A 17,236-nucleotide genomic window follows, 5' to 3' on the forward strand; every position below is an offset into this window, starting at 1 on the left:
GCTTGAACTAATAAGACACAAGTCTCACCAGAACGAAGTCTTACGTGCAGCTCCACGGCCTCGCTGCAGGCATCGCTCCCTCGTCGCGTGACGGGTGTTGTGGCTCTGCAGCACCACACGTAAACACAGGAATGAAGACCAAAGCTCACCAGAAACTGCACAAAGCCACATTAACTCACCACTACGGCTGGAAAAAATAAGTAAAAACAAGCCTGGGCCTGGCAAGATGCAATAGCACAGAGTCCAGCTAGACCGAATTAGAGGTTGGAATCTTCCTAAATTCCTGCTGCAGAAAATGGTGGGAGCTGGGAGGAGAATCTGCTACTCCCAGCTCACAGTTCAGCCCTGGCTTTCAGCGCTTTGTAGGATTACAGGGAGGGTTCTAGGCAGCAAGGAAATCAAGGTATTCGCCAAGCCTATTGTAAGAATACATTTTATTTGTATGCAAACTTATTAAAATATATAGTACATTGATAAGTACAAATACTAAGTGTTTTAATCAGTGGTAAAGGTATTTTATAAATTCATAGCATCTGGAAAAATAAAATTGCATTATAAACTACATATGAGATTTTAACTGTCAGAAAAAAAAAAACAAGAAGCCTTATTTGGTAGTGGATATACACTTAGCACCAGGTTCAAGACTTACATGTCAAATAATAACTGACCAATGGGATCTCAAAAAAAAAAAAAAAAGTAGAGACAAATGCAAATAATTGATTTGGAAATTAATGAGTGCATGTGAAATACTCCTAAACACTGTCCTTCGCAGTTAATGGGATTTGCCTTTTTATCTCTAACAGAGATTACAGGCAACTTAACAGGTTACTGGAGCTGTTCCTTACAAGCAGGCAAAGGCCACTGCTCTCTTCCTGCATTTCCTTCCAACAGAAATAACAAAAGCCATCCGGCTGCCCAGTATCACGGCAGGCAGTATTTGTTTGCCTAGGCCTAATTGCCACTTTATCAATATCAGGACACCTGTATTCTGAGAAGCTTCATTTTGACTTAAATTGATTTATCTCAGCTCCAGAGTCGGGGATTAACCTTGCTCAGCTCGGCTCTCGTCCTTGCAGGATGCCCGTTACCGTCTGCTGCAAGGAAGGGGCAGATTTTGCTTCCAAAGGGTTTTTTTTTTAAATGTCAAGCAGCTACTGCCTAGGCACAGAATCCAATCTCTATTTAAACAACTTTTATTATTTAAAAATATAAAAATAYGTAACAGCCAAGGAATCAGTATATATTTCTTTTCATTTTCAACAAATCAAATACAATTAAACATGGTAAATACTTTCTTTTTTTTTTTTAATAAGCATTAGTGAATTAATTGGGAGCTCATCTGTGTTCTGATATTCTAATTGCAACACTTAAAGGCTATCCCAGTACACAATGTAATCATCTTATTAATAACTGAAGGTCAAAAATTAGTTTCACTGGGAGTTTTACTGCTGAGCGCAGTTCAGACTGGAGCATCTCATCAAAAGAAACCAACTGCATTAATAAATATTTGATTATAGAATAAAATGGCATCTTTTCTGTTCAACATCAATGTAATGATCCCCCATTATTTGTGATGAAAAGCTGAAAATAAAYTTATATTCATTCTCGAATTATTTTATGGCTTCTTAACAACATTTCACATCCTTATACCACTGATTTCAATGAGCATTTTGCTATTTATTACAATACTTATCTATTTTCACTACAGATTAAATGATATTGCAAAAAATCAGGGCTCATTTTTGTAAGCAGTGAGAACTTCCTGCTAGACTAAATTATATATAATTTGTACACACTTGGAACCAAAAATTGTATTCAGCATTTTACCAGAAGTATTATAGACACTGATCTGAAAAATGGTGATAACTACTTGAAAGACACGAGACTATTAGACACAATTTTTTTTTAAATGACGGAGTTATATCATCCGCTAATAATCAGGAATCAACAAAATGAAACCCAGGTCAGCTAATACATGATWAAAAGACCACAGATATATGAATTAAAATACATTTAGAGAGAGGTCAGTAAAATACAAAATATGAGCTTTATGTACACCAGAACTGGAGACAGAGTGATTCTTCTCAGACTAACCTGTTTGGGGGTTGATGTTTTTTCTTTCTTTTTCCTTCATTAAGTGTTGTAGTGCTTTTATTACAAAACTACATAAACTAGGTTAGCAAGGGCAGGGGGAGAATAGGAGGTATTTGAAGAGTTTCAACAAACTCTTCTAGGTTATAATTTGAAAGTTGCTTAGAGCTTTCTTAGACAGACATGATTCCTGACAAGCTTTTGGTTTAAGCAAATAGAAAACCAACTATTTGTTATCTACAAACCTATCATAGTGTTATGAGCCTCTTCATTGTAAGTCTTCTCGTTCAATGAAGAGTTAAATTTTCTAGATGTTCTACCTAGGTGAAATGAAAAACTGAACACAACAGTAAAAGAAAGGTATGGAAAGAGGAAGATGTGTAATACTAACAACCCAGCTTTTGAGCAGAAGCCTAAAATGGGTATCATGAATTCTTATACCGACCTTCAATCCAATTATTTGCATTATTCAAAAATAGGCGATTTTCCCTAAAAAATTCATCAGTAAATTAAGCATATGGCACAGTGCATCCACTACAGTCTGCAAATGGGTGCAGAAATCCTCATAAACAAACAGCAGGAATTCCGAAATGTAAGTGGGAGTAATTTCAATTATAATTGATGATACTGGCTTGTGTAGTGAAAATAAAGTTACTGCTATTATTATAAAAAGTAGCGTGACTGTTAGTGGATTTATAACTTGAAATAACTCTTTAGATTTTCCTCCTCCTTTTTCACTGCTTTTGCTGCATAACTTCCTTTTTGGAATCAGTTTTATTTTTGGAGTAAGGATCTTGTTGATCTGGCCGATTTCAGTTTTAGACCACACATCCTTGAGCAGGTTCCCTACCCTTGGATAGATCTCAACAGGCTTAATGTCCGGCAGCTCCTTTTGTTTCAGAACTTTTATACGTTGATGCAAGTCATCAACCTTCTCAAGAAAAACAAGCGGCGACTCTTCTTTTTGAATAGATGTATTCAGGGACATTAATTCAAGCTGTTCTTCCCTTATTTGTTTCAACTTTTCAATTAGAGGCTCATACTCTTCCAAGATGTGCTTATTAATTTCATCCAGTGCAGTCAGCAGTGCTTGTTTTTTATGCTCCAAAATATCATTAAGTTTCTTAAAATACTGCAATACCGCCTTTTTATCATCTTGAATAGTATTTTCACACTGGGATTTCTGATCTTTCAACTTTTCAATCAGCAAACATACATCGGACCAGTGTTTATCTGTCAGCTGCTCAAGAAGTTTTCCAGAAGTCTGCTTTTCTTTTATATAGGCACTTTGAAGGTCATCTATGGGATGGCCATTGTGTTTTCCTATTGTAAGACAGTGGCCACACACTAATTTTCTATCCAAAAGACAGTAAACGTTCAACGGTTGTCTGTAATGTTCGCTACAGGTCGCGACCTCAGGCTGATCCTCCTGCCGGTATTTTTCAATAATAGCTTTTAATGCAAAGTTGATGGGCAACGACTCAGTACCAGTTGCAGGAATTTCAACGATGCTCCTGCAGTTTGGACACTTCAGTGGAACCCTCAGCGGTCTCCAGATGGAAAAGTTGCTTGAGAGCTGAATAACCCCTTCCAGACAATTTCTGCAAAACGTATGGGAACAAGGCAGAACGCGTGGATCTTCAAATATACTATAGCAAATGGAACATGTTAATTCTTCCTCAAAGTGATGCATGTCCTGCAAAAGAAAACAAAAAGCAAATAATCTCTTTCTACAAAACAATAGTTAAAACAGTTTAACATATTTTTTATCTAAGCACCTCAGCATAAAATTTAGCAGCAAGTAACCTAACTCATATCAGTATTTTGACTGAGGTGGGCAGAAGGGGCAGGCAACAGTCTAACATATATATCACATTACAATCTGTATTTAGTGACTAGATACCGGTCTCCCATTTCCACCTCCTACTTCYAAAGGTGGAAGAAGAAATCTAGGAGACTTCTGTCTGGCTAGGTGATTTTCTTTGAACATTAAGAACCAGTAGCAGAGAGCAATAAAAGTCAGAGCTAAAGTTTCTAAATAACCCAAGAATTAGGAAAATTCTCTTGCACTATGAGTAGCTTTTTCCACATAAGAACAGAGTAATAGTGACACTAACCGATTATTTTTTGTAACTTTTCTCACATACTACTTTTGTAATATAAATAGTCATCAGAGTATTAAGCAGTCAGACCTCTTAAAAGTTACATACAGCTTCTGGCACAAACAAGAGTCTAACTTACTTGTCTTTAAATACAATAGTATTAATTGCAATTAAATTTATAGTGTTACTGCTTTAAGTCCTGGGATACTCTAACCACAAAATCAAAAATATAGCTTTCATTAATATAAGCTTTCATAATAAATGATTATGATTTTTTTAAAAATAATTATGATAAGGAAAGTCGTTCCAACTTTCATTATCTCTGTGTCACATTTTCCTGYCCCTCTTGTGAATTCTAGATCAAGCATTTAGCTATACTTTTTCAGCTACACTGCAAAAAGAAACAGTCCAGGGATTGATATTTGGTAAAGACTCTCCTTTCTTAGGGCCTAACCCTGAATCCCAGAGCGACAATCATGCAGCTTCACAGCTTCACASAGTCAGGAAAATAACCGGCTATGAGCTATACTTAAGGAGGCTAATGTGCCCATCTTTTTAAATGCAGTAACATACTTTTATTGATTGCTTATCGACATCAAGACTAGTAAGATTTGCTTTATTTTAAATTAACTTATTTTAAATTGTATCATTAATCACATTTTTCTTTACAGATAAAATCATAAATTGCACTTGGAATAATGAAAAACAGTAAGGATTAAATTTGGCACTACGCACTGAACAATTTACAGTAAATAAGTGGCATATTTCCTGCAGAAGTCACAGAATTAAACTGATGAACATCAAAAGCTAAATTCTTAAGACTCAGGTTCTTTGAGGGTGAAGTCAGTTATTGACTTCAGGAAAGCTTATTCTGGTTGTAAATAGAATGTCCTGCTACAAACATGTTTATCTCCCTATATTCAGATTATTAGTGTACCCCAAAGAGAAAGTGTGTAAGCCTGAGGGTTTGAGAATATTTCTTTTAAACCATGATTAAGAGAGTGATTAAAAATCATCCAAAGTCATAGGTCATCATTACCCAAAACATGGAGTGCAACTCRAAGAGCTATTATATGTTACCTTTTTTAGTAAGTCGGCTTTAAATTCAACAAATATTTTGATTAATTTAAAAAAAAAAACTTGAGATAGCTTTTTAGCTAATTAAGTTAAAGCACTAGTTCATTTATTTGARCTCAGCTTCTCAAACAGGTCTTGATAGAAGCTGGAAGAAACTAACCCACTAAAAACCGACACCATTCTTAAATCTACTCCTTCAAACCTGAATGATAGTGCTGGCTTTTATTGCTGACCAAAGAGTGTATTCTCCCCGCTACACAGAATTAGTATACAGTACTACTAGTCATTTAGCAAAGACATTCACAGCATTTTGACACTAAATCTATTCAGCAACATACCATTCTTACTAAAGACTAGGAAATATTTGTCTTTGTACCAGACAGCCACAGCCCTTTATTTTCCAGCTTTCCCAATCAGTCACTATGGCAAAAGGAGGTGGTTTCGGTTTATGTTAATAGTTCRTATTTGTACAGGATGTGTTCCAGACACTGAAACAAAACTAATGAACCAATAATAAAAGTAAGAATAACAATAAATTTACTCCACTAAATAATCTTTTGAAAATTCAATGCATTACCACAGTAAATAGATGTATGAGTTTAACAATACAGATTTCAAGTTAGCAAGACTCTCAGGAACGCCACCTTCACTTAATTAGGATTTGTTACGTTTTTACTCACAGTTACGAAAAACCGTCCTAGCAAATACCCTCGTTTATTTTTTCTCCTATATATATGGGACKAATATAGTTCAGAAAACTCCTTATATTTAAAAATCTATTCTTTCCCAAGTCAAGCTTTCGATGCATTTTTCTCCTAGATTTAAGGTATTTGTTCTCTTCAAACRAACTGCTAAAAGAGAGAAACTTTCCTTTCAATGCATGGAGGTTCAGATCTCTTGAGTTACACAAAGGACAAGATAAAATGACTCTGTAAAAAATGGCTTAAACTGCATAGGATTTGCTTGCAAACTTCCAGAAGAGAACAGCCTTTAACTTAACGGTGTCCTCCCCTCGCAAACACCTGCATCCTGCTGCGAGCGCTCCGGTGCRCACAGCCCCGGGCACGGCCGGCGCACAGGCTGCGTGCACGGCAGTGCTGGGACTGTTTCGTAAGCCGGGATCCTCACAGCCGCCAGCCACAGAGTCAAATCCCCATTTCCACAGAAACAGACTGCCCTGTTTCCCCGGCAACTAAGAAATCGGAAAGTGACAGCAGCTGCCTGCTCCGAGCAGCCCAGAGCAAGTGGAAGAGCAGCCACTGAGGCCAGGGGCTCTGGCTTTCAGCAGCCGCCACTGCCAGGGCCCCCAAGGCAGCAGCCGGTGTGGGACCCCCCGGCTCCAACCGCGCGCCGCCACAGAGGAACCAGCTTCATTTCCGTGCTCCCCATTCATTCATATATTTCAAAGCACTCCTCAAATGACTGCGCTGATCCTGGCTGTGCGTACCCTGCAATGTTTGAATTCTTTCACAATAAGCAGTGCTCCTGCTTGTTCCCCCTAGGATACCAGGAAGGCAAGAGGTGGAAATGTCCCCACAATTTCAGCCTGCTCTGGGAGCAGCACAAGGGAGCGGTTCCACGGACAACAGTGGAAATAAATTATCAGAAACAGAGACAAAATGCACCAAGTAAAAAAGACAGGGGCAGACCATAACATCACACAGCGAAGAAAACAGAAAAAATAAGGTGTATATGTTTTCCAGAAGGAAAAAAAATGTATTAAGAAGTGGACAAACTGCTCTGCTACACAGATATTTCTCCTTAGGTATTCCAATAACTTTGGTAGAGAAACAAAGAAGAATCACAAAACTTCCCAGTCCTCAATATATCTTTTTAAGTACAAGAAAAATCACAGATTAGAAGGAATTTCAAAAGCATAGTTGCTTTCAGAAATATTTTAGCAATAGAAGGCCTGCTAACTGGCTAGGATTTTATCCTCTTAGCGATACTGTAGACTAGTTCAAAACACGTTAACATACCAAGTACATACACCTTCTGCAGCCAAAAAAGTCCAATGTTTCATAAAACAGCTTTTCTTTGTATACATTTCACAAGTCCCAATTTTAAAATAATACTTTAATCAGTTCAATGTTACACGGTGTACTCATCAATAACAGTGCATTCCACATCTACAGATCCGGCCACTGTCTTCCTAACTAGTTATGTTGTTTAGAAACAGCTRTAACTGGAATACAAGGCATGCCCATTTAGATGAGCAAACATCTACCTACTTTATTACAAAAGTCAACTCTAACAAGGACTAGAACAGTGTAGAACACCACCGTTCTACACTGAAGGATATTGAAAACTATTGCTTATTTTTTTTTGCTTGACTATCACAAAAGATGACATCCGTTTTCCCCTGAAATATTCTCTATTTTTGTTCTTAAAACATATGACATTGATACTTTTATGTTCTCATACCTAACCCCACTTAAATACTAACTCCCTGTAACATAGCAGTCTGTGAATGTCCTCCCGTACATTCACTAGCACAGCAATCCCAGTTCACACTATGAAAAAAAAGAGATTAACGACAGGGACAGTGTTTTCTATTTACAGGTCACCTTTGTGGTAGAGGGTGACAGAACTTGCTCTCAAAAAAAGTGGCCGAGCTGCAGCTCCAGCCTCTGTCAGCTATTCCAAAGGACGGGAATGTCCTTTGCCAGCACTGTCTGAGTTATGACAGCAGTAACAAGATACCAGGCACCAGAAGTTAGAAACAACAGCCACAATTTAAAATGCTGCTTCCAAGTCCGTTTCAGTTGGGCCGCTTACTCCATGCCACAAATATCCCACCCTCGGGTCACAGCGACTCTCAGTCAGGAATGTTCTAGTCTTGATCTTTTTCTGCCTTAAGAGTTACATTTCATCACTAGCTCCCATTCCTACCACAGCTCCTGTAAATCACTTAGACCTTTATGCAGCGTTTTTCGCAAAACGGGAAGGGATGGACACGGTTGAGGAGCCTGTCTATCTCATCAGGTTGATGAGGCAGCTCCCTGTTTGACATCGTTCCGACAGCTCCTCGGCTGCTCCTACCAACTTGCACGAGTTACGGCACTCAAAAAACGCTCTGCTGCTCGGCCCAGCCTGCCCTTTCCAGTCCTCATCTCTTGCGCTSTCCCAAAGCTTGTGGCCTGCACTGCTCCTCTGTCACCTGCCACGCTGTATCACACARCGGGGCTACGAGGAGGGGCATCCAATGCCTTAACCTGTCACCTACCACCTACCTACACGTGGATGTCAGGGAGACCTGTGCCAGCCCCTTCCTACCCTCTGACACATGGCAGCCCCCACAGAGGAATGTCTCCATCAGTTTCCCAACTATTTTCAGCACAACACACCTCCAAACTATTGCACGCCCTTGAAGATGAGTTTACGAGTCACGTTAAGAATCACAGCTGTATTAACGGCCATTAAAAAAAAGGATAACATCAGCTTTGAGGTCACAGAGATAGCAGGGAGAATGAGGAATACGGAATAAGCTTTTTGCTGTGCGACACCTGAGCATCATCCACAGCCGTGCCCATCTMCTAAGCCCAGGTTATTGCCACCGGATCCTGTTCCACAACAGGCACGGATGAGGCACGTCAGGGCTGCGGCAGCAGGTCAAGCACWTCTAAAACACCCTTTTACGCCCCAAAACAAAGTACAACCTCAAAGACACAGCTCTATGCGCCTTAGCGAGCGCGGCAAGGCAAGGGGCGGCACCAAAACCCAGCGCCGTCCCCGCAGGTCTCCGCGGAGAGGGGAGCGAGGCGGCGAGCCCCGCTCCGTCCCAGCCCGGCCCGGCTCACGCCTCGCTTGCCGGGGAGAGCCGCCGTGGCCGGGCCGCACGGCCGCTAGCCCGCCCGCCCCCTCACTCACCGGTCCCGCAGCGCCGAGCGGAGCGCAGCGGAGCGGAGCCGCCGCAGCCCCTCGCAGCGGCCCCGGCGCGCGGAGACGCCGCGGCGCTCGCCTCAGCGCCCCGGCCGCGCACGCGCATGCGCCGCCAACGGCCGCCGCCAACGGCTCCCTTCGAAAGTCAACGGGCGGGGCGGGGCGCGCGCCGCCGATTTCAAATCCCGGCGCGCGCGCAGGGCCGGCGGCCGTTAACGGCTGGAAGRGCCTTGCGCCCCCGCGGGGTTTTTATAGTTCCTGCTTGCACAAACGGCCCCGCCGGCGCTCAAGCCCCAGCCCCGGGCCAGGCCGGTACCAGGGCCGGCGACTCTGCTCTCGCTTGTGCTTTTCCCACAGGCTACTGGGGCTCTTTTYCCCCAACAAGACATAGGAGGCTTAAATAAATTTGAGGAGCTCTGCACAGTGAGGAGGTAGGGAGGGCTCCAGCAGGGGACTATAAAGAAACCTGTTTACTACTGCGCTTAGGACTGGCGCAGGTAAAGGGAGTCATAGCTGAACAGTGAGTCTGGTTACTCGCATCATTTACTGTAATGCAGACGATGAGACAAGCCCAGAGGAGCCACCAGGAACCCTCAGGAGCAGCTTCCCAGGATAGYAGTTGCACAAATAGACTGCTCAGGTGGTGACGTGAGTAGGAGAGCAGCTTTTGCCAATAAGGTCCGAGTGTTTTGAAATGAATGAGCTGTAACAGTTGAGAAACACACGATTTGAATATGCAAGAGCACAGATGTGTTTGACTGCCCCAGCTTAAGGTGGACAACCCTCGATTGGTGGAGCKGAGCATGCTGCTGCCAAAGGGGTTCTAATCAGGCATCTCCTACAGCTGCTGCATGGTATATAGTCCTCTTGCACCAATCCCCAGAAAGGTAAACATTTAAAATGGTAAAATCAAGTTAAACTAACAGTTATGCAAATACTGCTGATACTTACCCTTTAAAGGGTAACACAGGAAGTAATTCATGAAGCCCCAGGGCCTTCAGTGACTTCACATTTGATTTGCAAGCTATGACCTAGTGAAGCAGGTATAGTGTCATTTCAAGTACCTACTTGCTAAAATGCATATTTTTGTCTGGAGTTTAAACTAAAATATGGTGTTTTTAAGCTGAATTTTCATTCAGCTAGACAAAGAAGAAAACAAACGGTAAGAACCAGGAAAATTGCTAATGAGGAATGACTCACTTGCTGTCACCACCATCAGTACTGAAATGCAGTGCAAACAAAAGTGAAAATACCTTGGCATTATCTGTGTTTTTCTTTTGTACTGTTTTGTGTACTTGTAGTCAACATTTTACCAGACAGATTTTTCTCTGCAAGACGGAAGAAATTCAACCTGARGCTAGAAACCAGGAGGCATGAGGAAGCATCTACTTCAGTAGAACAAACTCTCAGTTACTAATTACAGAAGTTCAAAAAAAAAAAGTAAGTAATAATGTTCAGTTCCCATTTAACCATACTTACCTAGTTTGGWTACAGAAGATAAGGTTGAGAAGCAAAATTGTCTTAATTTAAAACTAGGTGGTTATAAATAAAGACTACAGAGCATCTTGTCCCCTTGCTAAGCAAAAACAGACTGTGAAAGTAATAGAAAGTGAACATATCAGCATTATTCTTACTGATGACATGTTACTGGTATGTTACACTTGAAAATCCCAATGTTTTATCTGTCAAAGTACAGTGTTTTGTAAAATTTTCAGATTTTTGTAAAATATTTCAGATTCTGTATTTATTAATTGAGCTACACTAAAACTGCAAAGTTATTCTCAGACACTATTTTTACAATAAATTTGAAAAAGCCATGTAACCCATTTAATATTATAAGGTAAACTATAACACATCATCATTCTAGAGTTACCTCAACATCTGTCTTAAGGGAAACATTGATATAAACTTAAATATCTTGGAAAACATCTGGTCTTACGTTTGGAATGATAAAGTTTCATGCCATAGTGGATTAACCTTAAAATTTGTTAGATACAGTTTATAATGCATATAGCTATAATTGGTCTTTCTGTGTGTGCAAATTCATTACAACTTGCAACATAATTTTTTACTTTCCTATGCAGTGAATTAGCTATAGCTCTAAACCACTAAACTGAACATTATTTCCCTGCAAGTGAATATGTTATCAAGCTTATTCAGTTTTTGATATAGTCAGACTGCCAATTAATGATTTTTATAATGCAAGCTACTTTTGCAAAATTAATTTATCTAGGCCACTGGCTGATTATCAGAGAGCCACTATCATTTTCAAGTATATTTAAAGTAAGATTTTGGTTACAACTGTAATCTGTTTTGTTCTGGATTATAAAAACAGATCTATGAATAAGTATGAAGCAGTATCAGTAACTTGGCAAATAGACAATAATGCTATATTTTCATTCAAAAGCCTGCCAAGGAAATGAACAACTTAAAATATGGATAATTGACTTGCTACTTTTGGTAATACCAGAGCTTCARTAATTCCTTAACATAACCCTCACACATGGAGCAGGTCTGCAGGGCACCATGGAAGCAGCAGGCAGCTCCACGAAGGGCAACAAGGACCTGCACAACGACTGCTTGGTGCGAGGCAGGAGAGGCAGCCTGGCAGCCGCCGTGGCCCAGTGCCTGTCCCTCAGCATCATGTGCACGGCCGGCGCCTACCCCAGCTGGGTCGTGGTGCAGGGCAAAAGCATCCAGTTGGTGCTGGGGGCTGCCTGGACCCTCAACCCCAGGCACCTCTCGTCTCTCTCGCTGCTGCTGGGCTGGACAGAGTTCACCCTGCTGCACCTGATAGCCATGTGCTGCCTGCTCAGCATCCTGAGCGGCTGCAGCGCTTTGCTGCTCGACTTYGTGGGGCTGCCACGGGGCAGAGTGGTGGCCCCGCTGCTGCATGGCCTGGCCGCCCTCTTCACTGCCGTMGCTGTGGCCACGAGCGCCAGCCTCCTGGTGCTGATAAGGAACAACCTCCGCACGAAGCAGGAGCTGCAGCCTTGGGGCCTCTCCTCGAACCTTGGGCCGAGCGTCATCTTTTGCATCATTGCTTTTATCCTYGCAGTCACTGCGACAGGCTGCAGCTGCAAGGCCCTGGCGCAGGTGGAACCTGCTGCGTCCCTCTGCCATCCTGGGGTCAAGCAGCAACAGAGCAGCTCATGCCCCACTCCTGAGAGAGATGGGGATAGCAACCTGTGCTGCTTTTCTTCCTCACTGCAACAAGAGACCACGCTACCCATGGCTGTGAGCAGTCGCTTCACCCGGGGGAAAGCTGAGCTCCAGGTAGAGAAAGGTCTTCCCTTGAAGCAAGGAGAAATCGAACTCCAAGTGGARGAAGGCATCAGTTTCATCCACAAGGAAACTGACTTCCAAGCAGAGGCAAGTCTCTCTTCCAAACAGGTAGAGATACAAGCCCAAATGTCACAGTATCCTTAGCATCCATAGCAAAATTACCCCAAAATGGAACGGCCTTCAGAGAAAGAAAGAATGAACATGAAGCAGAGAGAAACTCTCATTAATGAAGAAAAAGGCCACTCTGGCAAAGGAAAGACCTTTTCTCTTCCTGGAGATGCCAACTACATTGCCCCATGAAGCCTGCTCAAATCAGCTATACAGACACTTAACAGTAAGACTTTTCAAGCAAGCAGTATAAATTAAAATTTGGAAGGGAAGAAACTTACGATATGTTCATAAATCAAATCCTTCCTAAAAACAAATGGTTAGAAGAAAACATTAGGTCTTTCCTTACCTGAGAACAGGACTTTACATGTCTTCCAGAAGAAAATAATATATTTTCTGGAAGAGATGCAACAGGAAAATGAGGAGAAAAAAAAAAAGCAAGATCAAATACTTGGTTAAGTTTCTTAACGTTAATCTTAAAATAAGGGATATGGACCTTCAAATAACCAGTCCAGTTGTTCAGTTTAGCTCTTAGGTTTGTTTTAAAACAGTTAAAGAACAAAACAGCATGGATGTTTTATTCCGGCTGCATTTCCATACTGAAACAGGTCTGCATATTGGTAACATTGTAGTAGGAATGAAAATATTTTATGTATTTATTGTGCAAACTTTTTTTAAAATTTACAGTGTATTTATTTCTCAAGCTCTCCTGCTTCATTTTATATTCCCTCAGACCATTCCGTATGTCTCAAAGCAGCAATGTTCCTACCAGCCTTCATCTGGCTTATTTCTCAYTCCCTAACTATTCTCAGAAAGGGGTCAAAGAGGATGCTACAAGACTGCAAGTGCAAGGAGTTGTTTTGTTTCTGTCATTACTTGGTCTGTAATAAAATATAAGCCATCCGGAGCTAGTGCTGTTCATTATTTTCCTACTTTGCTATGTAGCAATAGATACATAAGATCAGTTCATCTCATGCTGTTAAGTTTTATAGCATTTTGGGGTAAACTGGGGAAATTCTCCCCTTCAGTTTCTACCACCTTACCATATCATTCTTTCAAGCATGGAAAACTGCAAGTGTTGACATCACCAGGTTTTAAAAGTTGCACAAACTTAGTCCACAAACTTATCCATAGAAGAGGAGCAGGTCCCTGCCCCTTGTACTTATCTTGGCTTTCGGTACTTATGCACTCTCGTACATCCTCCATACCCTTGTACTCAAGCCAGAAAGATTATTTCCTTTTCATGTCTGGTTAGTTACCTTGGTTCTGATCCAGGCCARAAAAGTTCCAGGATTCCTAAGCCATTACAGGAAGGATCCAGGAATTCACAGCAGGAGAGAAAAGTCAGGACCATGAAGGCCTAACTTAGAYTCAGGTGCTGAAGAATCTCAGCTTCATGACAGATTAAGTTTATCCAAACACAATTCAAGCACAGCATTTAAGCATTTTCAGCAAATAAGCATCTCGGACACAGAGAGGCAAAGGATGTTATCAATGGGAGAAGTAACAATGYTATTCATCTATATGGGACACATGAAATATGGGATTACCACGGGAAGGACTCTGGAAAATGATGATATGTGATTAAAACATACCCCTCACTACCATGTCTCTGATTTTTCCATGGTTTAGTAGGATTGCAAGTTCTCAGGCTCATGCTTGAAAGCTTTTTTCAAGGATTCCCTTTAAAGCCAAGCCTGAAAGTTAAAGGTGGAAATAATAGTAGTCTTCAGAAATATTTCATCCATTTTTCTGTCTTAACCCGCAGAAAATATTCTTGCACAATTGTTAGTATCTACGCAGAAACATTAAACTTGGGAGCCCAGACACTGTCGCGTTCACCGCAACAACTGCATCTTCGAGGGCCGCAGCTTTCTGCAGCGTCTAAGCTGACAGTAAAGGACTACAGTGAATTCAAACAACTCCAATCCTTGTCTGCAGAGACATCCTTAACTCAAATGCTGAGGATAATCTTGCTTAAGCAGCTCCCATCACTCATATTTCAGGTGTAACTAAAGCRGGGAAACGCACACTACAAACGGCAGCAGTAAACATGGTGGAAATGTTAACAACCCAGTACTGGAAATGCCCCTCAAAGATAATATCCAGCTTTCTGAATTGGGAAAGATTAGTCGTGAACATTCTGGAAGCACAGAGATATTTGGAGCCAAAGTACTTGAGCTTTAGTCTGTGCTCACAGGCTGAATGGGAAGTATAGATTCAAAAAGTACATCTAATTTGCCTGGTGAGGCACATCAAAACAGTATAGGAGCCGAGAAAGATATCTGTGGCAGTCATTATATTTAAAAACAACCCTATTTTCCAGGCCAGAAGGCTGTAGCTGTCCATGGTATTGGAACAGTCCCCCAGCCCCAAGCTGAAGGTCTAAATCAGTTTCATGTTTCCTGGAAAATGTTTCTCCAGCTCATCAATACCCTTAATTTTTGAGGCGGTGCTAGGAACGCATTGCTATGTTATTCAAGGACCTAAATATCAGAGGAGCCCTAGTCCTAGAGGATCATCAGTGTCCAAAAGAGAGACCAAATATCACAGATGCACAACTTGAGAATGCTTTTGTTTTTGTACAAAGTAGAAAGTAAAGTAGTATTCACAGCTTCCCTCCGACCCACAACCATCCGCCACCAACAGAATGGTCTTGAGGAAAAAGCTGCAGAAGCAGATCTAACAAGGGAGCTTTTGTCAATTATGTTCAATATTATTAACTAGTGCTCACAAGAACATAAGCCACCTTTTTGTTTTTTGTTTTGGTCCTTAAATGCATGCAAGAGTCCTCCAGATGAAGCAACATTTAATGTGAAGAAAAATGCCATTCTTGAAAGGCCATCCTGCTTCACACCATGATCTGCTAATGATATGGTGTGTGACCAGCACCTTCCTCTCAAGATAAAAAGCTTCTGTAAAGCATTTATAAATGGCTGGTGTCTTAAAGCCTCCCACATCTGCCACTTCCTAGTAAGTTTCATGCTGTCTTCAAAAAGTTTAAATATTTAAGTATCAAAGGTATTCACGTACAACAGCATCAACAGCTTGTCAAAAACAAATCTTAGCTTTCAACCACTTCAGATCAGCAGAATACACAATCCCCTTTTCACAAGATTTACAAGCAGAAGTGGGGCTTCTTTAAGCAAACTAAGATTTCAGCCACGTTTGTGGATGCTGAAGTGGTGTTAACTCTTTCAAAGCACCCTGTGTGCCTTCTGAGACCTGTTCTAACAGCAGCTAGAACTTATTGACTACTARGCAAGAGTTAGTAAACTTTACACGTTTTCTGCTACTAAATTTCCTTTCATAAAGTCTATTTGATCCAGATGTATGACTTCTGTAATTGCTTCCAGCCTTGTGACCAGCCTTCCTGCCAGTGATTTGGTGACACCCAGAACTGAGAAAMCAGAGTAAGAAGCTGCAAAGTCTAGAAGTACTGATGCAAACAGATTAATTATAAACCAGCAGAAGTAATCTAGCAATTTATGCAATATAGCTTTCCTTTAGCTAGGAGGAACTGCTAAAATACAAATTTCTTAAATTTAGTTTGGAAAGAGAACCACTCTCCTTTTTTTATGGCCTATCTACCACTTTCAGTAGGCATTCAAAATCCCGTGAGGGGAGCCCTGGTTACAAGGAAGTGATCAGGTTCTCCTGCTCAAGGAGATAGGAGACATTTAATTGATATTTTGTTATCAAATCCTTGCAGGCTGTTCACTAACACAGGCCTAACACAAAATAAAGACACTAATATTTCTTACAGGGGGACTTGCTCTTCCACCACCAAAGCAGCAGGAGGAGACAACTTACTGCAAATGCTGGTCATCTGCCAGAAAATACACTTTTGTGAAGAGGTATTTTTCTACTCAAATCTCCATTTATCCTGCAAATGGCAAAAAGACTTCAGAGGATCAGGAGTTACTCCACTTCCAACCAGTACTGGGAAAGAGGAAGAAAAAAAAAAAAAAAAAGAAGGGGGTAGGAAGGAATTTTTAGGTGAAGCTGGTTGTCATTTCTATCCCATGCACTCCCCCATATAACCACAGCTTTCAAAAAACAATATTAGACAAACTCACCTCAGTTTTACTTCATAGCTCTGCTCCTGAAGAACCAGGAAGGCTGCCACCCTGTGGAGGCCAAATATTTAAGCTTTAAATGCACTCGTAGAATAATCAAAYAGAGAAGGGACTTGCTCAGAAGCAGGTGAAAAAAAACACCAAGTACTTGGATGTCAACATGGAACTGCGCAGGTTGCAGGTAATGAGAATCGGACGAAAAGGGCAACTTGTCTTAAATCTACCAGAGCAAAGGAAGCGCCAAGAGGTGACACTTCCTATGGGAAGGAGGGGTGCCACACAAGTTCTTTCCCAAGAGCTTTTTTTTTTCCTTCTCAAACATACACATTTCTACAAATACATCTCTTCTTCTGCCCACCCCCACAGCAAGCAATTGGAACAACGCTACAATTTCCTACTGCACACCCTTCACACGGATCTTTTAGGGTCTTCAAAGTTAAAAAGCATAATTCCAGCTCCTTCAGAGGATACCTACACTTTGCATGGATAAAGCTCTAGTTTATTTAGAGAATATGCACTATGTAATCAGGTAAAAGTAAATATTTTGTAACATTTACATCAAAGTAACTATTCGTCTCAACCCTGCATAGCATAGTACACTTCATAGAGATA

At 41.1% G+C, this 17,236-nt stretch overlaps 1 protein-coding gene across 1 annotated transcript; it reads right to left on the reverse strand.

Moving 5' to 3' along the window:
- Positions 1 to 1,483: 1,483 nt before the first annotated feature.
- Positions 1,484 to 9,183, reverse strand: TRIM59 (tripartite motif containing 59). The gene is made up of 2 exons (XM_026045269.1): positions 9,141 to 9,183; positions 1,484 to 3,787 (listed from the first exon to the last, which is right to left on the reverse strand). Exon 2 carries the CDS (start codon positions 3,782 to 3,784, stop codon positions 2,561 to 2,563), a length of 1,224 nt encoding a protein of 407 aa, XP_025901054.1. The 5' UTR covers positions 3,785 to 3,787; positions 9,141 to 9,183; the 3' UTR covers positions 1,484 to 2,560.
- Positions 9,184 to 17,236: the final 8,053 nt, after the last annotated feature.

This window comes from Nothoprocta perdicaria, unplaced genomic scaffold (genome assembly GCF_003342845.1).
Source record: "Nothoprocta perdicaria isolate Ctin4 unplaced genomic scaffold, notPer1 scaffold_4, whole genome shotgun sequence".
NCBI lineage: Eukaryota > Metazoa > Chordata > Aves > Tinamiformes > Tinamidae > Nothoprocta > Nothoprocta perdicaria.